The sequence below is a fragment of the Vidua chalybeata genome, chromosome 2, assembly GCF_026979565.1.
Source record: "Vidua chalybeata isolate OUT-0048 chromosome 2, bVidCha1 merged haplotype, whole genome shotgun sequence".
NCBI lineage: Eukaryota > Metazoa > Chordata > Aves > Passeriformes > Viduidae > Vidua > Vidua chalybeata.
Genome location: NC_071531.1, coordinates 13,666,225 through 13,687,289, shown reverse-complemented (window position 1 = coordinate 13,687,289; position 21,065 = coordinate 13,666,225). Strand labels below are relative to the sequence as shown.

At 45.7% G+C, this 21,065-nt stretch overlaps 1 protein-coding gene across 1 annotated transcript in view; it reads left to right on the top strand.

The window, feature by feature from the left end:
- Positions 1–426: 426 nt before the first annotated feature.
- PTCHD1 (patched domain containing 1) overlaps positions 427–21,065 on the top strand; it is a 33,544-nt gene continuing 12,905 nt past the window's right edge. The window contains exons 1-2 of the mRNA XM_053936649.1: positions 427–896; positions 13,042–13,702. Coding sequence (XP_053792624.1) covers positions 468–896; positions 13,042–13,702 — 1,090 coding nt within the window. The 5' untranslated portion in view covers positions 427–467. The remainder of the gene's footprint in view (positions 897–13,041; positions 13,703–21,065) is intronic.

Sequence of the window (21,065 nt, the reverse complement as noted above, 5' to 3'; positions counted from 1 at the left end):
CCCGGCGTGGCCCCGCGCCCCTGGGCGGAGGGCGGCGGCGGCGGGGGCGCCGCGGAGGGCTTTGCGCGCCCGCCCCGCCTCGCCTCGCCTGCCGCGGCCGGGGGATTAGTCAGCAGTCTGCGGGCAGCCCCGCTCCCGCGCAAACTCCGCGGCGGGGGCGGGGAGCGGCGCTTGCCCCTTCCCCTTCCCGCGGCGGGGCGGCGGCGGGGCTGCCCCCCCCCCACACACACACCCCCCGGCGGTCCGCGGCGAGGGGCGGCGGGTTGGGAAGTCGGGCACCGAGGGGCTGGGAAACTCCTCTCGGGCACGGCAGCGTTGCGGGAGGACGGGCGCCCGAGCCGCCCCGCGCACGCACACGGGCGGGCGGGCGCGCACACACACCGCACACACACGCACACGCGCGGCGGCGGCCCCCGGCGCCCCGCAGCCGCGGCCGGCGGGGAGGCGGCGCCCGGCGGGGCTGCCCCATGGTCTTGAGGGGACCGTGGGGGAGCTGCGGGGGCCCCGGCGCGGCGCTCGCTCTCCTGCGCGCCCTCCGCACTAGGATGTTGCGGCAGGTCTTGCACAGGGGGCTGGGGACGTCCTTCTCCCGGCTCGGCCACTTCGTTGCCAGCCACCCGGTGTTCTTCGCCTCGGCACCCGTGCTCATCTCCATCCTGCTGGGCGCCAGCTTCAGCCGCTACCAGGTGGAAGAGAGCGTGGAGCACCTCCTGGCCCCCACGCACAGCTTGGCCAAGATCGAGAGGAACCTGGTGGACAGCCTCTTCCCGGTGAACCGCTCCAAGCACCGGCTCTACTCCGACCTGCAGACGCCTGGGAGATACGGCCGGGTGATCATCACCTCCTTCCGCAAGGCCAACATGCTGGACCAGCACCACACCGATCTCATCCTCAAGGTAACCCCGGCGGGTCCCCCGGCCCCGAGCATCGCTACCCCGACTGGCCCGGCGCTCCGCATCCCGCCCCGCTCCCCGCACCTGCCCAGCGGCACGGAGCCACCCGCGCATGCCGTGCTCTGCCCGCCCGGCACGGGCGCTGCCACCGCAGCTCCCCGGTCACCTCTCTGCAACAGTTGGGACGCCAGCCCGCCGCGGGGAGCCGGCACCGCGCTCCCCGCCAGCGCCGCGGGCTCCGCTCTCTTCCTCCTTTTTTTTCTTCTTTTTTTTTTTTTTTCTTTTTTTTTTTCCCATCTTTTTCTTTTTTCCCCGTTTTGCTCTTGTTTGCTTTGGGTGAGCGAGAAGGGCAGTCTGGCTTGCTTAAATAATTTTTTCAGTGTCTCTCTACTCGCGTGGCAGTTGTGCTCCCGAGTTAGGGCGTCTCGGGCTTTCATAAACTCAAACTTCAAAAACAGTTAGGTACCAGTCTATCAGGCTGCCGAGAATGGTTTGGGGGGCTGCTGCTGTGTCTGGACTGCACTTCTGCATGGAGAGGGGTAGCACAAAACCTTCTTCTCACTGCTCATCAAGGCAAATGACATAACTCAGCTGCTTATTTTTAGTGGGTAGTGTTTTTTCCCCCTCCACTCCCAGCCCACCACCACCGGTTTCATAGACGAAAAGAAAATCCAGCCCAGCCACAGACTGCAGGCATGGTGCAGCCTGTGCTGCCTGTTCAAGTTAGAGCGGGCAGCATCTTCTCACTTGAGCAGCACGGAGTGTGCGAGTCACAATCTGACAGGACATCTCACTGTACTATATATCATAACATGTCAGAAACCTACGTTTCTTGAAGCTGGTACTCTAGTTTATGCCCCAGTAGTTTTGAACAATCCTGGAAAGAAAAACAGGGATGATAGATGCAAAAACCTGAGTGTTAAGAGGGTCAGGTTGACTCAAGAAAAAGGAAAGGAACATTTGGAAATAAGCAGAGGTGTGGCTAGCTCAATCCTGCACATTTTTGCTGTTGCCTTGTGGAAGCCCAAAAGATTTCAGCATTGTTTTGTTGTGGTTTTTTCCCCTGAATGTCAAACTGTCAGCCCATATAAATGCCAATGTTAATTCTTTTTTATCGCTTCAAGGAGTGTCTCTTCTGAAATGAAAAAAACAGATGCAAACACCTATTGTAAGAGACTTCAGGGAGACCTCTCTCTTTACTAAACAATGAAATAACTGTTACAGTGAATTTATTTATATTTTATTTCCACTGTAGGCACATACAGAACTGTGGTACAGAGCCACACAGTATTTTCTGTTTTCCTTTTGTCATATTATCCAACAGTAATGAGCAAACATTTAATGAGTGTCAACTCACTAAGTACAGTAACAGCAATGTTACTGGCAAATGAGAAAACTCCAGAGAAATGATTTTCATTCCTTCATTTCCTTGCACTGTGAATTGCATTTGCATCCAGTATGTGCACATTTACTCAGTCATAGGATAATAATGATAATGGATTTTTTCTCTGTACTGCTTTCTCTAGAGATCTGTAGTTTTATCAATAGCAGAGTGACACACAAATAAATGGTACTCAGAATCTTTCTGCAGGCAAACTTCTGCATAAGATTTATCACGTCAGCAAAAGAGATATAACTTTAAAAGTTCTGTCAGTATTTAACACAGCATCATTTTTAATAGACAAAATTCACTAAAAAATTATTATTTTTCTTTTAGTGAGATAATGAACACCATTGCCATTTGATTGTTTAGACATTGTCAGGCGTGTCTGATGCATTATTTCCAACTCTTTACTTATCTAGTTTATTCCAATATGCTTTGTGTAGAATGGATTAAGTTCCTTGTCCTGATTATGCTTCTGTTTGTGGGCAGAGGCAGGCTCAGGCAGCTGCCTGTCCAGCCCTGTGGATGGCCTGTCCCATGGGCCACAGAACAGCAGAACAGGAGGGAGGGCTCCTAGCTCCCAATATTGTTATATCTGTGGTGATGCAGGCCTACATCATCTTGTGTTAACAGGGCCCACAAGGAAGGGGGAAAGAAAAAGGTGGCCATCAAGGCTTTCCTATACACATTCAGTTGCATGAAAGGGAGAAGGGAGCAAAGGCAGCCCCAGCTTCAGTCCAGAGCCAGCCAGCTCAAAGGACTGTGCTTGTAAATAAGTGTCCTGGGTGAAACCACAGAGTAAATCCCACTCACGTTTCTGAAGCTGCCATGTAAGCACAGGCAGGGCAGAGAACCTACACGGCAGCTTTTGCTTATCTTTCCTTTTCTGGAGGATGACCTCCCCAAGGGAGAGGTTTTGCTTTAGAATAAATGTCAGGTTGGACACTGGCTCCTCCCACATGGCTGTTGCTGCATCTCCACCCACAAGCAGGAGGATGGGAGACACAGGAGGATGGTTGCCCCAGGCAGATGCTGGATGCTCTTGCAGCACATCTCGTTGGTTTTCTTACCTGCCATATTCCACTTCATCTGCCAAAGAGGGAAGAGAATGAGCAGCTACAGCTTCCCTAGTCATGTGCCAAGGAAAGATTTTCCCAGATCTAGGCAGAGGAAGAAGTCAACGTCTGTTACTGTTCCTTAGCAAAGGGATACAAAGTTTTGGGCTCTGAGCGGTTGAAACTGAAACATAGATGGTCCTGTCAGAAGTTAATCAGTCTAACATTCAAGACAGTTCATTATTCAATGAAATGACTCTTGTGGTGACATCTCTAAAACACTCTGGTTAGCTTAGTGCAGTTCCTGGTGGGCACGTTACCAGGCTGAGAAAGTCACTGTTGCCAGTGCTGCAGGGTACCTTGTTGCAGGCTGGGCAGGGATTCTGGGCAGGGCTCAGCCTCAGAACTGTCTCAGCCCAGGGCCCAGGCAGCGCTCCCAGAGCAGGGGCTGCGGAAGGGCTCCGGCGGTCAGTGCACATCTGCCAGCGCCACGCTGGCTGCTCCCAGGACAGCCCCAGGTCTTGCTGAACAGACAAGCTGCTCCACACAGGGTCTCTCCTCATTAGCAGAGAGGTGTGTGGCTCCCTTATAGAATAGTTTTGCTTTTGAGAGGATGCCAAGTACTCTTTTATTTCTTATTTTTGTGTAAATCTCTATCCGTCGTTCTCATAGCTCCCTGTAAGTGCTTACACCATTCTAGGCCTGCCATCCCAACATTGCATGTCCAGCTGCCATAGTCATTTGCAGAAGGGAGAAATCTAAACATATCTTCAGTCTCTGATCTTGAATAGGTGTTCCAATAAAAAGCCTGGGTAGAATCTCAGATATGGAAGAGATGCATCCTGAGACTGAGATATCACGGGAAGACAAGAATGAAATTTTACTTGCTGCAGTACCTGCTCTATAGCTGAGCATAGGGAACTGGCATGCTGTGCTGTTGGTGTGCAGGATGTTTCTTCCTCAAGATTTGTGTTTCGAGAGAGAGAGGTAGGAGGTAAAAGCACCTAATTGAAGAAAGTGTGCTTTTACCCCTGTATTTCCAATGAGTGCTTAGAAAAGCAAAAATAATTGGGATACTTGGTGTGGACCATCATGCAGAGGTTCAGATGATTATATAAAGTCTGTAGAAATTGTCTAAGAAAACCTAGAATCCCCCCTAAAAATAGTGTTAGAACAGCCCCTATCATTTCACGGTGATATTTTCACTTGCAGCAAGAGACTTGTTAGGTTAAAGTTATACAAACTCCTGGGAATACAGACCTAGACAGATTTTTGAACCTCAGAAAATACATTCTAACTTAGAATTTGAGACACCGATCCTTCTGATTCTGTTTATTCCTGTATGCTAACAGTGAGTCAACTGCACCATACTAAAGACTTTTTTACATTAAAGATTTACCTTTTTTTGCAGAAGAATATTCTCTCTTCCATTTCCATTCTTTTGTTTGTAACAATAACACAGTACTAATATTTTTTTGGCAAAATCTCCACTTAAGATATCAAGGCATAAAGATGAAAAGGGATTGAAATGTAACACGCCTTACTGAAGGGGATTGCATTTGCAGTTTCCTTCTATAAAAATCTGTAGATGATGACAGGGGTTTTTTTCTTAAAGAAACCTTTACTAACTACAGATTTGTAGTGCTTATAGATTTTTTCTCTCATAAACTGGCCGTTATTTGGTCTAGGTAACTAAATATGTATTTGTACACACAAATGAAGTAAAGTCAGGTATTTCTGTTTAAGGACACATTTATTTAAGAACTTCATAACTTCTGATTGCTGCAGAACAAAACAGTTTAGCTTCAAAATCTTGCAGACTTCATACTTGTTGGGATTTTATTTCCTCTCTCTGCTCCTTAATTATTTTGTTCCTGTTAACGTGTGTGTTGGCACGCTCTGTGTACGGTCCTCACGGATTTCCTCACTTACTTTGTACGTGTGAGGAAATTCGTGGAGGAAACAACCGTGTTTAGAAATAGCCACGTTCCCTTGTCTGTGGTATTCCCAATTGCTTTGCTGTACAAACATGGCACACTTAAACCATTACTTCCAAAGTCAGTGGAAGTGGGTTGTGGTTGTTCAGCGGAGCCGAAAGCTGGGTCTGTTGCGATCCTGAGTAACGCAAGGTACCCCTTTCTAGAAACTTTTGGCTACTCCTGAATGCCTGGACACGGGCAGTCAGCTGTGGATCTAGCAATGGATGTAATAGGTCTCCACATTCTCAAGGTAGCTCGGGCACTAAAAACACTTCTTGGGAAACAGTCAATAGAACATACAGTGCATTCTGCTGAAAACAAAATAAAGGATGAAGTCATGTCTTTAGAGCAAGGCTGTAAGATGAGGGGAAGAGTCCTAATACGAGAAAAACAAGGGTGTGAAAGCAGCAGAAGTGCAAGCCTGTTGTCATAGCAGCACAATGCTGCAGGGCTAAAATGTATCTTATGCGAAAACAGATGAGAATTAAGATACGCAGGTAAGATCTGGGCACAGCCAAGGAAGAGGGAAGGTAAATAGCACGTTGCAAGGACAGTGTGGAAGTGTGTGCAGAAACCCCCCTGAGCTCCCGGTGTCAGCAGCAGCAGCTCCTCAGAGTGATTCCTGCAGGCAAGAGGGTTCAGTCTCTCCCGCAGGCACTGGTCAGTGACTGGAGCAGAAGTCCTAAAGTTGCCTGTGCCTGGGAGGAAGATCACGTTCCCCTGGTGCCCACCACCCCCCGGCCCTGCTCCAGTAGCACCAGTCAGGACAAGGCCCCTCCGCTCTCCCTCCTTCTTCACTACCACCCTGTGCTGCTGCCAGCCGAGCAGCCCATGCTCAGAATGCCCAGCATCCCGTGTTGCCTTGCCTTTCCTGCCTTGGAAGGTCAGACTTTGCTTCCCCTCTAGCAAACAGGACACATGGAGGACAGGTGTTTTCAATAGGGGGCTGGATGTGTTGTGTGTGCTGGGGGCATCACCCCTCAGGGAGAGCACACAAGCGGGCAAGGCAGGCATCAGAAGCCAGGGACATCTGTGCATCACAGCCACCGAGACCAGGCCACCCCCAGGCAGTGTCACAGGGCTGAGGGAGAGCTGCCAGGCCCCCCCCACTGACCACATTTGTACTTCCTAAAAGCTGTGACAAGGCCCTGCCTTTCAGTTAGGGTTTACAGCAGGAGAACCCCCTCTCTCCAATTGGAAGGCAGAAGGTGGAGCTGAGCTGTTAACTAACACCGTGGGCTGTGAACCTGCAGCTATTAAGGTTTCCCTGTGGTGCAGAAGGGGCTGTTCCTCAGGCTTCTGCTTGGCAAGAGCCCCCTGAGAAGCAGTAGAAAGATGGAAGGGTGTTCATGGAGACATCTGAAGGGCATGGAGAAAGCCACCCGTGGTGGAACTGGTACCAGATCAGACACAGGAGCAAAGTTTTATTCTTTTTTCCCCATCATGAAAAATTGATCTTGTTGCCGCACACCAGGCTGTGCGGAGAGGTTTCTGCTGCCCAGGTGTCCTGTCATCCAGCAGCAGTCAGCCCAAAAAACAGAGTGGGCTTCTCTCGGTGGAACAAATTCAGGCAGATTTACAAGGTGTCAGAATTAAGATGGTATTGATTAGAATAGCTTCTCCGCTTCAGATTAGAAAAGAAAAATCATATCTAGCGATTTTCTGTAGCTACCAAGAAGACAGATGGAAATGTAAATGTACGCACATCTGTCGCTTCGAGCACTAATAGTTGTCCCTCAGTTGATGACTTGTAGTTTGAACAATTTTTACATTTTATTTTTCTGAAAAATGTTTGGAGAAAAGATAAATCATTGTGTTTTGGACAGCTGAAAAAATCAGTTGCAAAAATAAATCCCGTGCATAATTAGTATCTTAGTGTCTCTTCAGGAAACCTGATTGTAGGACTGAGAAAAAGAGCCAAACTACTCATAGCGATCCTTGCTGCTTGTTCTCCAGCTGTGACTTCTAATGTTATCCCGAGCCATTAGGATCTGTTGGCTTCCTCTGTTGGCTGTGTGCACGCTCTTCATCCCTTGCTAGGCTGGCATGGTCAGGAGGCCACTGCCCACCACCCTTTTGAACCTCTGCCCTGGACCCACAGTCTCAGACTGACAGCAGGGCACAGCCCTGGCCAGGGGCTCCCTTGCCCTCCCTCTCTGCACCTTCTGATGAAAATGCACTCTTGAAAGTTTAATTCTGCCCATATCTGCAAAACCCACAGTGGGGATTTTTTTGTAAATTAAGCTGGAAGCTGTGCAAGTCTCTCATAACCTTTTTACGTTTTGACTGAGGCCACCTCTTGACGTGAATAAAAAAGTACACTGCAAAGGTATGAAATGCCAGAGATTACTGAGATCATAGAAAAAGTGGAGAAATTTATAGCTATCCATTAAAGGCATTTTCTCCTCTTCATTTTCCTTGGCACAAGTTACCTGTAAAAATTACTAAAAGAGTAAACCAGCTTCTCATAAAAATGAAGTGTATATTTAAAATTATTGTCTTCATCCTGCTTTCTAGTTTTTCAGTCTTGAATCCAAAACAGTGATAAAATTTTAAATGGTAATAGGTAATGAGTTCAGAGCCTTCTCAGTCTTTCCTCCATAACCACAAGATCAGTCTTTTTTTTTTTTTCTTCTTTTTTTTTTTTAATGAAAGCTGAGATTAAAAAAAAAAAAAATCACAATACTTCAGGCTCCAGGACTCACGATAAAAACAGACTTGGTGAAAATGACAGCGAAAATATTCTAAGAGTGTCAACACTGAAAAGCAAAGCTGATATTGGATTTGAACCATCAGATGAAGACTGCAAGACTAAATAAGTCAAATAATAGCAGCAACAACAAAGTAATACGGCTTTGCAAAGATGATGCTCCTGAGAGTAAAACATGTCTTCATGCCAGATCATTTGCAGTGCAAGAGGACATCCATATATCCAGCTAGTTTTGTCTCATTGGCCATTCATTGACTGTATGTCAAGTACAAAGTATAATCGAGTCCTTACAATGAGTGATGTCCTCTATAAACACCATATATCATTGCTCAGCAGCAAAACCAAACATATTTTTGAGGTATACATGATAAGCAGGAGGTATGATTAAAAATGGTGTCTGTGACTGACCCTGCTTCCAAGAGAGTCAGGATGTGTTTTCATGAGCTGGGCATGAGAGCTTGTTAAAAACTGAATGGTGCCATTGCATTTTGCTGTCACTGTGGACACTGTGTCCCTGGGAGCAAAGCTGTGCCACCAGCGAGGTGAGATCCAAGTGGTGGTTGGGTCCTCATTCCCCTTTCCCATAGATTTGATTGGGGTAGGAAATTATGTAATGTGAGCTTAAAGGATTTCTGGGATTGGACCATTTTGCAGATGAATCAGCAGTTTCTAACCCATCCCTGCTGGGAAGGGATCTGTTTCCTTCACAGGGAGGCTGCAGACTTCTTTGTTACCTGATTAAATTAACAAAATTCTGGTAATACCTTCTCACTTTTGAATTAAAGGATTTTTCCACAAAGCAAAGGGGTACAGGTTTTTCTCACCCCTTCTTAATAGCTTCTTGCGTCTTTTGCAGGGACTTAAGAATAAAAACAAGCTTTCCTTTCTGTCATGACCATACATCTCCAAGTACAACCCTTTTGCCTTCAGGCTCAGCTTTGATGGCACTGCTGAAAGTTGTGCCAAGCTCTTTACAGTGGAGAGCCAGCTGACAGAGCCCAGTGTGGGGCTTGGCCATCCCAGGGCACCCAAACTGACTCTACTGAAGGGCTCTGGTTCCCAGCACCTGTCTTCCTGTGCTGGTGGCAGAGGTAGGAGGACCAGCAAAAATAAAACAGTTTAAAGAACTTCCAGCCATGGCTCTCTGAGGCCCTGGTGCAAACGGCATAGCCCAGGATAAGTGGAAGGATTTTTGCTTCCTGGCGTCTCCTCCTGGGCCCATGGACAGAACCAGCTGGCAGGTGTGGTATTCACAGGCAGGGAAGTGCAATTTCACCACCTTTCATCTGTCAGCTGTGCCACAGGCTTAAACATGGCATGGTGGGGAGGTGTGAAACCAGTACAGCCCTCACCTGGAGATATTGGCTGAAAGGGATTTCTCTCCTTGTTGAAGCCATCATGCCTCTCTGTCTAAAATAAATAACCAAGTGAGCATGGGACTTAAAGTAAGCAAAGACCAAGATGCTACCAAATGCAAATGACTAAAGACTAAAGGAAAACACTGTTCTAGAAATCTCTAAGGTGGTGCAGGACAGATAAATACCATTTTTGGAAGGGAAAGGGGAAGTCTAAGGAATGGTCACTGTTTAAACAATGGCAAAAGGAAGAAGTGGATGTTATTATTTCATGTCTGAACACTCTCAGGGACCGTGTGCCACCGTGGTGAGGGAGCTTAGGTGGTGCTGTGCAGTTCTCATGCTGCAGTGCTCTGGCATCTCAGCAGTGAACTGCTTTTTGCACTGTTAGCTAGCTGAAAAAGCTGGGAGTGATGAGCAAGCAGTGCATGTCTCCCTTCAAGAAAAAGCATTCATTCAAATTTTGTTATTCCTTTAAATTTCGCATTCTCCTAATAGGATTGGAAAGGATAAGAACAGCTGGATAAATGAGGATCTGGTAGTCAGTCATTTGTCCCAGGACTAGGTGCCAGGTTTATTCTGAGTATGGTTACTTGCTATTAGAATCCTCTGCACTGAGAAGTGCAATATGCATTATGCATTAGCATATTGCTGATGTTGTCCCCATCACACAACAGCCTTTACCATCAGACTGAAGTTTCCTGGGGGACCTCCTGGTGTTCCATAGGCAAGCCAAATTGCAGACTGTGCAATCCTTTGAACTCACAGGATGTGCCCTTGTAAGCTCTTGGAGCTTCTGTTTTCTGTGGAAACCAGTCACCCAGGGTTATGACTGTGGGCTTTGGATGGGTGGAACAATCTGTGTGGCCGCAGCTGAATTCCCAGCATGGCAGCAGAAAGGAGAGCACCATGGGACTGCAACTCTCATCAGGAGGAGGCAGCATCCTGTGGCTCATGGGCTGCCACAGGCAAGCAAAGGGAGAAAGGAGAGAGCCTTCAGCCATGCTGCAGCACACTACCCTGCATTGAGGCAGCAGAGGGCTTTCCTAGCATCAAGTCTGAAAAAAGTGCAGATAAAGCGTTGTGTTTGTCTTGAGAAGGAAAGTCTGGGTCTGAATTCCTAGGGCTGAATCCTTGGGCATGCTGGTGCAGTTCTCAGCATACTTTATTGGGTGGAGGGAATGGCAAGTTTTCCTCTTCTTTGGCTGTTTGCCGCCAATTTGAGACCAAACACTCTGGCTACTGGCAAAGCTCAGAATATATCTCATAGCTGCTCTAAACTGCACAAGCTTGCAGCCAGCTCTGGGAGCTGCTCAGCTGCCAGGATGTGCCAGGACACAGCTGTCTGCCTCCTTCCCTCTCTTCCCCAAAGCCCCATTGCCGAGAGGTGGGATGGGCAGGTCCTCCCCATGCAGTGCCCTGTCCAGCCCAGCACAATCTCAGAAGCACCAGGCCACTGCTGCAGGACAAGCTCCTCAGCCTGAAAGGATCATTTCCAAGAGGAAAGGAGTATTTTAGGTATGACATTTAGCTTCTAGCCATTCACTAAAGATGAAGTAATAGCTGTAATAGATGAGGTTATTTTATAACCTAAATATTAAAAGAAAGTGCTTCAGACATGAAAGGAAGCAAATGCTGCAGTGAGGCAGGGTGGGTAAATAGCAAGACACACTGTTTGATAAAAGTTGCATGTCAGTTTAGTTTCTTCTGCATTGTGTCACTCCATAGATCCTCTCTGAAGGAGTTGTATTGTGAATCTAATAAAGGCAGGAAATTCCTTCTATTCCTCCTGGTTTCCCTCAGCTGCACTTCTTTATGTGACGTCTTGTTTTATAGCTGTTGTCAATGAAAACCATTCAGTAGCTCCCACTGCAAAAAAATTAAAATCAGATCTCTGTCTTTGATCTGGTAAATCAGGGCATTTTCCCCAAACTGTAGTCACATACAATAGAATTTGTACCCCAAAACAGTTGGAACTTTGCAACTCCAATCTGAAAAATGGGAAGTATTCCCCATAGAGGTTCATTTCTTTGTCATGTTCCTGCAAATATTTTATTTTGTTTTATTTTAGAAGAAAGTTGTGCAAAAGACCCTAATCTGTTGCACAAACAGTTACATTTTTTTTCTCCCACCACAATGGAAAATTTTGCTTCTCACCATGGCCAGGTATCGTGTTCTCACAGTACTGTGAAAAGATTTGTTAGTTCAGTTCATTTCTCAAACTTATCTTCCTAATGTCAGTATTGAACTCTTATTTCTGTCAAAAAAATTAAAACTACTCAAAGGTGGAAAAACACACCCTCAAGCTGCTAGCGAAACAAGTTGAGAATATAGGAATGCTGTAATCTTTGTCTATATGATGTCACATTATCCTGAGGAATGGAGGCAACATAGCTAAATTTCTACCCATCACAGAGTGTGCAATGTAATCACAAAACAATCAGATTGTTAGTACCATGTAAATTAGGAAGGGGGAAGGTGGCTGGGTGGGGTGCTGCAAATAAGTCTCAAATACCATACAAAAGTCACTATGACTGTTTAGTTTCAACAGACACAGGAGGTTAGCCAGGATTATTTGACATTTTTTCCCTTTGTCCCAAGAAGAGTGTATAAGTTCTACTGCTCTCCTGTACACTATCTTCTATTTTTTAAACAGTGTTTATCATCAGACAGAATGATATACATTAGCAAACTCAATATTTTATTTTTCAAAAACATTGTAACCCTAGCCTATTTGAGCTATTCTTTTGCCATATTTTAAATTTCTTGTTTCTTCTATGTTGACTAAAATGGATTCAGAAAAGATTGCAAGAGTTTTCTATATTTTTTCAAGAAGAGATGTTAATTTTTTCTGCCTTTCTGATGCTCAAAAATAACTGAATATTTTTGGAGTCAGAGCTTAGGCATGGCAAATTCCAGAAAGATGAGAAACAAAAAGGAAGGTGCACTAAGAACTGCTAGACCCCAAAATAACCTACAAACCCTAAAGTTAGGGGACCTTCACTAATTAACAGAACCTCTCAGAGGGAGCAAGAGAAAACCAGTGTCTGTCTCTGCCATTGCTTCCTGCTCTCAGACTAGTGAGGATTTGAAGGGAGAAAGAGGGAGGAGAAAAGAGGGCAAATTATTTATTTCCAGATTTCTTTTCCCTGCTGTGCCAACCGTCTCTGTATGTTGGACATGCAGCTGTGGCCTGTGCTGGTGCCCTGTACTGCCAGGCTGCCAGTGCATCCTGCACAGGTGGCACATCTGGTCACAATGCTCTTCTGCCTCTACACCTCAAGTTGATCTCTTGAGAGAGTAATTGGGCAATCCTGAGCACAACAGTGTCCCTGGACATGGTTGGGCTTTAGCTGGACCTGTTGAGTTTACTTATTTAGAGAGGCCAAACAGCAGCTGCACGTGGCACATCTGCACGTCACGTTATGCCAGAGTTACCAGCAAAGGACACAGGGGAATAAAACTGCTGATTTGATGCATGTTTCCTTTTTTTTTAATTTTTTTTTGCAATGAGTGTGCTATTAATACTGCAGTCACCAGAACTTTTGTTGTTGTTGCTTAGATCAAATAGAAAAGGGACGGCGGTGAGGAGCTGCTGTCGTTCTGGCTGCTACTGTGCAAGATGAACTGATGAATAACGTGTGTGATTTCTCTTTCCCTTGTAGTTGCACTCTGCAGTGACCAGGATCCAAGTTCAAAGACCTGGTTTCAATTACACGTTTGCCCATATATGTATCCTGAACAATGACAAGACATGCATAGTGGACGACATAGTGCATGTACTGGAGGAATTAAAGGCTGCTCGTTCTTCTAATCGAACTAATTTTGCAATCACTTATCCGATTACTCACTTAAAGGATGGCAGGGAAGTGTATAATGGGCATCAGCTCGGTGGGGTTACTGTGCACAGCAAGGACCGGGTGAAGTCTGCAGAAGCCATTCAGCTCACCTACTACTTGCAGGCAATCAACTCCTTGAATGACATGGTGGCAGAGAAGTGGGAATCCATTTTTTGTGACACTGTTGAACTTTTCCAGAAATCCAACAGGAAAGTCAAAATGTATCCTTTCACTTCCTCTTCGCTGAAGGAGGATTTCCAGAAGACGAGCAGGGTGTCAGAACGCTACCTGATCACAAGCTTGGTCCTTGTGGTCACCTTGGCCATTCTCTGCTGCTCCATGCAGGATTGTGTCCGCAGCAAACCCTGGCTTGGCCTGCTGGGATTGCTGACAGTGACCCTTGCCACCCTGACTGCTGCTGGGATCATCAATCTCACTGGTGGGAAATACAATTCCACCTTCCTGGGAATCCCCTTCGTCATGTTAGGTAACTATCTCCTCTCTCTCTTTTGTGTGTTTGTGCCTCCCTGACGCATTTCCCAGCAAGCAGACAAGCATCACTGCATGGTTCCTGTTGTCTCATTCCTGCAGAACTGCCCCGTGCCGAATCCATGCTGCCTCTTTTCCTAAACTGTTTTTATGGTGCCTGGATGTTAAAATCATGCCTGGGGCTCCAGTATGGCATAGCACAATGCCATGGGATGTGGAGCCTATGCAGTAGCAAGGAACAAGGATGTGCAAATGCTGTGCCTTTTGCAGAGAGGGAGCCCAGCTGCTGCTTCTCTGTGGATGTTTGATTCTGGTTTTGGAGGGAGACCTTTGCAGTGGTCCCCATGCAACACTGACAGCATCAGCTATGCTGGCAAGTCAAAGGGCTGCCCATGTTGGGCATTTAGGAAGTGCTGGCTCTTTTGGAGACCAGAGCAATGCTGTCCTGGCTTGGCAGGTACCTTCCTGTGGAATAAGAGCGGTGGTTGGTTCTGGGTTGCATTTCTCCAGAAGTCCCTGTATTGGCTGAGCAAGTGTAGGGAGAGTTTCACAGCCCTGGGGGAGAGAACTTTAGCACCCCTGGTCAGGGATGGACCTGTAAGCTCAGCACCAGCACATTCCACAGCAGAGGGTTATGGAGGGAAGCAGCACTGGCTGTTCCCTGGCTCCTGTGCCAGCAGAGAATCTTTCTCTCCCTGGGTTTTGTACCACCTTCACTCACTGTGGAGTATGGAGTGGTTTCAGTTTGTTTTGTTTTGTTTTCATCGAGGGTAGGAAAGGGGAGGACAGAAGTCTGGTCATCTTGCTCACAACCCAGAGTCAAAGCCCTCTCCTGCAGTTGTGGGAATTCTGCATATTGTACCCAGAGAGGCAGGAGGACTTCACGGGAGACAAAACGAGAGCTCTGGAGAGTTCACAGCCTCTTTGTTTGTTTTTGGTTCATAACCAGTGTGAAAAGCTTTGTGCACTGTAGGTGTTTAATATGTCCTTGTTCACGCCATTATTCATTTGTGGAGAATAATACATGCATTGATTTGATCACAGCTTCCCCAGCTGAAAATCAGTGTTCAGTAATACTTCAGGTTTCAAGTGTAAGAGTGTCTCCACTGACTTAGTCACATCATGTAGTGATATGACACGTTTTGAGCACAGCTATTTTTATATCCAGCACCAGGTTCCTGTGCCATGCTGGTACTGTAGTGCTGCTGCATTGTGGTATTGTTGCACTTTAATTAAAGACTATGCTTCAGTGCATCACACTACCAGTTAACATACAGAATATATTCAGTGACAAACAGAATTCAGCTACATTACATCGGCTGTCGTTTTCAGATGACATCCATGAAAATTAAACTACATTGTAATCTAGAGGAAATGCAACACAAGAAAGTCAGAGTCAAAAGAAGGGTATCTTTCTGACCTGAGTCTCTGGTTTCTTTGGTGGGTTTTTATGCCCGTTCATGTGTTATAAAATTCAATTCCTCAAACTAAGTAGCGTATATTAAGTGTAACTTTAGATAGGAGGGGATTTTCAGACGTGTTACAAGAGTAGCAGAAAAGCAATCTAAAGTTCAGACATATGAATTGAAAGTACATGGGGAAACTGACTCAAAAATATGAAATTTTAGCTTTGTTTAGGGATCAAATATCTGCTCACTGGGACAACCTTTCAGATCTTTAATTTACTAGTAATGACAATGCTGAGACTTGAAATCCTCAAAGACTTAGAGATTACTATGAAAAGTTTCACATGTCTATTTTAGAGCTCCATTAAGTGCCAAGCTGTATAGACAACTCTGCTTTTCTTTTTTTTTTTTTTTTCTTTTTCCTGATTTTTTTTTTTTGGTCTTACTTTGTTGAAGTATTCCACTCTTAAAAGGGCAGCTTGGCTCCCACTGTGAACAAGTCAAGATAAAGCAGCCAAGTTCATGTAAATCTTGCCTGCTTCCCCAGCTGCATAAAATCTCTCAAGGGATGGGAATATCAACAGGTGAACAGAAGGCACTGACAGCATTTTGGAGTTTTTAATGAGAACTGTTTAAACTGGCTAGATAGCTAGAAAGGCAGGTTGGCCTTTTTTTTCTCTTCCTGAAGTACAACGGAAAGATTCAGCATGCGTTTTGAAATGTATTTCATACCTACATGTTGTTTTGCTTATAAAGGATGTTTTAAGTCAAAGCAACTGTGGGCTGCAGACACCAAGAATCCTCCGTTATAGCCCGCTGAACTGCTTCCACTTAATTTCAGTGACCGTCAGATTAGATCATAGATTAACTGACCTTTAGGAAGCTAAAGGATTTCTGGCTAACGATGTAGCCCTGTATCTATTACTCATAATCTCATGGCTAAAAGCAGAAATGAGATAGAAAAAACTATTACACTGGACACATTTCAGGCACGGCCCCTTTACTGGTGTACATCATTAATGAAGTTTCCCTGGTTTATAGCAGCTGAGGATTTTTAACTTTCCATCAGCGTTGCGGAGGCGGGGGGACACTCTCCAGACATCATTTGACACAGGATGAGATTACATCTTTCATAACAAATAGTTTTCATCATGCACTTTGTCTCCTCCTTGGACCACTTCTTCCTGTGTTTCACTGCACAACCACTACAGCATTTGTATCATGTCTAACCTGAGTTCCCCTTTTGCAACTTAGCTGTCCTCCTTATTTATCCAGTGCATCTGGAAAATAATTTATTTTCATTTTCTTTGCATATTTGGTACCACTCTCACTTGCCTAGTCTTCTTCCTTTTCATCCCAGCTTTCCTCAGACTATGTTTACCAGACTTCCAGCAATCTTCTTACTTTTGACCATTCCACATCTTCCAGGGAGTGTGGTGCCTAAATTCAGGCACAGGATTCAGACTGAGGTTTTCAGCAGCACGTAGAGTAGGAGGATGATTTTTCACATCTTGCATATGGCACTGCTGTTCATACATCGCCATATGTCATTCATTTTTTTCTCAGCAGTATGAAATGGTTGGCATTTGGTTGGTGGTACATGGTAATTCACAGATCCTTCATGTCATTTTCTACCCTGTTTTCATAGTCATTTATTCCAAACATGTAGAAGTTTGCCCTTGTCCTTGCTGAGTTATAGCTTGTTTATCTCACACCATTTCTCCTCAATAAGTTTATCTGGAGACCATCACTGTCTCCAAGATGTATTAGCTGGTCAGCAATGTTTTGCAATTATCAACCTTTTCATATTTTCAAGAATTACTTTCTGAATAGGTTGTCCAGTCACAAGCCCATTCTAAAAATATAGGCAGTATGTCTGGAAAATAGTCTGATCAAAGTACTTCTTTCATTTATCCTGTTTTCTTTGACATCCCTTATTCATCAGCCATTTCCAAGAACAAACAATCTACGGTGAAGGGTACCAGCCTCTGTAGATGTTGAATCGTCAGCTTTTGCATCAACAGGGAATTTAAAAAGTTACTAAATTACCATGACTTACCAAATTACAGTCTTAAACTCAGGCTGTGTAAGTGTAGGCAGGAATATCTTTTGCCTACTCCACCTGTTAAATATGACATGCCAGTTTAAACACTTCATACTCTGGTTTTAATCATGGTCGTTTATTCTAATTTATTTTACTTTTTAATTAAGGCAGATTACTGTAACCCATCTTACAAAAGATGACTCTACACAGACTGAGTATGTCACTACTGTGACGATTTTTATGGTGAGGCAGGTTTCTTTTTTGCCATCCCCGATTTCTAATTCAATGGCAAAAACTGAAGCCAGGAGAAATGTTGCCAGACACCCCCTTCCCCAGCAGATACTAAAAGAGTGAAGGTTCCCTTTGGTGCCTGGAGGTCCAGCTGCAAGAGGCCATGGCTGGGGCTGGCCTGAACCCCACCAAGGGGCTGTGGGGTGCGGCAGCAGAGTCCAGGGTGGCTGCAGCCACTCTTTTCTCTGGGATATCTTGTCAAGTCAAACTGGGAACTGCTCTTTTCCCATTACAGGTTAACACAGGTACTTCTAACCTGAAAGTGAAGCCTAAAACCTGGGAAAATTAGCAGGCTCCCACCATTCGTCTGGACGTAGTATGAATTAGCATATGTCTCTGTGGTTTTTTCAAACTGCCATCCACATCTATCAGTGTGCAAACAAGTAATTTAAGGACAAGTTTGCTGACATGTCTAGATCTTGTGAATACTTTGCTGAATTAGGGATGTTCATTTTTGACCATAGGAACAAAAAAAAAAAATCTATAACTGGGTTGGGCTTAAAATGGCTGATTTATAGTGTCAGCTGAAAAGCAGAATTAAAATTCTGATTTCCTATTGCCTACTTCATTAAAGACTACAGATGTTTGGTCTGGCAGAGATGCTAATATATCCGTCATAAGTTTCCCTTACACATTAAATGCTGTTTAAAAACTGCCAAACCTTTAAAAATAATGTTTTCCTCAAAAAATCAGAGTGTTACCAAACAAATCATTGGACAAAAACCAGCGCTGTCTGAACAAGTTTTTGGCGTGACTTTTTTTCCTTCCCAGAAGCAGAGTGGAACCTAGGCACTCAAAAGAAAATTGCAACATAGCCCTTTGCACTGCAAACGAGCAATGTGTTTGCTGTTCCTTCAGAAATGAATGCAGCTTACTCGGGGAGAAGTGGCTCTCTTCAGCTGCCAAGTTCGTGAAAAGCATCAGCTGTGTGAAATCGCGGTGGAACGCCGGGCGCTGCCAGATATGGGCAGGGACACGGGGCCAGCTCCGAGAGCTTATATTTAGCCTCCAATGCTGGCAGGGGAAAACCAGGTAGAAGTTATGAGAGTGGCTTGAGCTTGTAGCACACTGTAAAAGGAAATGGTAGCCGGCCGTGTGTGACACTCAGCAAAAACAGGGACAAATGAAAACCCCTTCTTACAACCTCCATCACATCCCGCCCTGCCGCATGCCCTTTCTGGGATGAGAGAAGGGAAAAGCAGTCAACAGAGAGATCCAGGGAGGGATAAGTGGGAAGGAGCAGGTGGAAATGTCAGGTAGGACCTAGGCAGGGTTCTCCTGAGGTTCAGTCTCAAGTGGAGGAAAGTCAGGGGGAGAAGGACACCCTTACAGGTCTGCATCTGGCAGGAGGAAGCACAGGAGCAGGGTGAGGTGTGGAGCACTTTGGAAGGTACCTGGAGGAACCAGGTATCATAGTGGCACCTTATAGATGCAGAGAAGTTCCAGTCACTTCTTATAAACACAAATTTCTTGGCCACACACCTTCCACGTGGCTTGCCTCGGGGTGAACTGTGCTGATGGAGAAGTGAACTGAGATACCTGTATGGGGATTTGACAGATGCAAAAAGTTGGAGACCACAGATTAGATCTGAGGTCAGAGACAGTTGGGAAAGAAAGTTTGAAGGAAAAAGGTAACAGAAGAAGAGGGGAGGTCAATGTGTTTGATGATAGGGGTGAAAAGCGCAGGAGAGCAAGCGAGAGGACTGCTGAAGGTTAGAGACCCCAAAGGCAACAGGCAACTAAATCAAATAGGGCAGCTGACAACCAGCACAAAAACCTGAGGGTGTTCTTCAGGCCAGCACACACCAGTACATGGGGCTCACTGGTGCTGTGCCTCAGTGCCCATAAGGCACCTGGCCTGGCTGCTTCTTAGTTCTCTGGAAGAACATGCTGGTAGGGAGTTGCAACATATGCCAAATTTATACACCCAAAAAGCATCCATTATGCTCCCTATCAAGCATCCAAGTGTTTGCTGTGTTCAATAAAGCTGAAGAGTCAACATTGGTTACATATAGAGAGTTTCAAAGAGAGAGAAGCAGCCCCTCCACAGGTCTCCCCAGTGCCCTTCAGTCCACACACAGAAGTAACACACCTCCCCCCCCAAATGTTTGACTTTGTATTTTTCTACCAATTTCCCTGCTGTCAGTTAATAAAAATGTGAAGCTTACTGAGTCTGGTTTTTTAATTCCCCAGCTAAGCTTTCTCACTCTACCTGTCCAACTGTCCCTCAGCTGTCTTTTCATGCTGTGAAGAAGCATGTCCTCCTTCAGCTGGCTGCCCCCACGTCCCTTTCTCCCATCTCATCCATCTCTTTTGCAATATCTGGCAGCCTTCTCCAGCAGGTCTCACCCATCTTCCTCCTCCAGGCCATGGCACCTCCTTCCTAATGCCTGCACAAATCTCAGCATCTTTTGGTCTCCCTAAGCTTCCTTCATCTTTTCTGCTGTTTTTCACATTCCTGTCAGTGTGTCCTCTCTGCCATTTTGGTTGGGTTTTCTTTAAATTTCTCCTCTCTCATCCTCCCCTCTCCTCAGCCACAGCTGGGCCCATTGCTCCCACCATTTTCCCTATATTCCTCAACAACTTCCTTGGCACTCAGATAGGTCCCCACTATGCCCTGCAGTTGTATCTCAGCTGCTTGTGATTTCCACCATTCATTCTTTCCTTTTTTCATACTGCCAAAGCACTCCAAGAGTGCCCTGGAAGTACACTTGGTTTTTTGTCACTCCATCTGCTCAGCTTTCCCAGTTCAACCCTGCACAGCTCAGTTACAGTCCTAAAGCATTTTGTCCTTTCATCCCTCTTCTAAGAAATGAATAAAATTATCTGGTTTTATCTACCCTGAACAGACAGAATCCCAGGCATGTCATTTTCCTCATCATGCTTTTTTCTTCTCCCTTTTCTATTCTCAGTCCCTCAGTCTTTTATGACATCTCTAAGCAGCCATGCATCTTCTGCAGTCCTTCAAGCATCACCTGGCATTTCTGTTCCTCATGTGGAAGAGGGAGTAAGAGCAGAAGTAGGTTCCCAGGCCACCCCTCCTCACTCAATGTACCAATTAGTCCCCTCACCAAAGTCAACGCTTTCCACCCAAAGTGGAGCTGATTAATCACCTCCTTCACCTGCTGGTCTTCCTCACTCCAGCTCTCCTCCTGAAGGATGATGTCTCAAGCCCTTTAAGGAACCCAAACACAGAAGGCATTATTGTGTGGAAAAGAAATAGACTTGAAAAACAAATGGTGGCAGACTGTTTTAGACACTAGCCCTTTCCTGAGCAATCCAAAAGCAGCAGGTAGAGCTTACATGACATATGACATGAGCACACATGACATACAGCCAACATGGTGTCCAAGTTCCCCCATCACCACCACAAAGCCCAGTGAAATCCCTGCACACGTACATGCTTCTTGGCTTCAGAAGACTGCTGATGATTCAGATAATTTACAATGTTTTTTGGAAGAGAGGAGCTGTATCCATAGGAAGTCAGTCCAGAGAACATCTTAATATTGAAACCAAGTGCTGTACAGCCATTTCCTCTTCATTTTTGGTGCTCCAATATCCACTTGTGAAAAATACCTTACAGGTGATACAGCGTTTTCAATGAATATTCTTTTATGCAA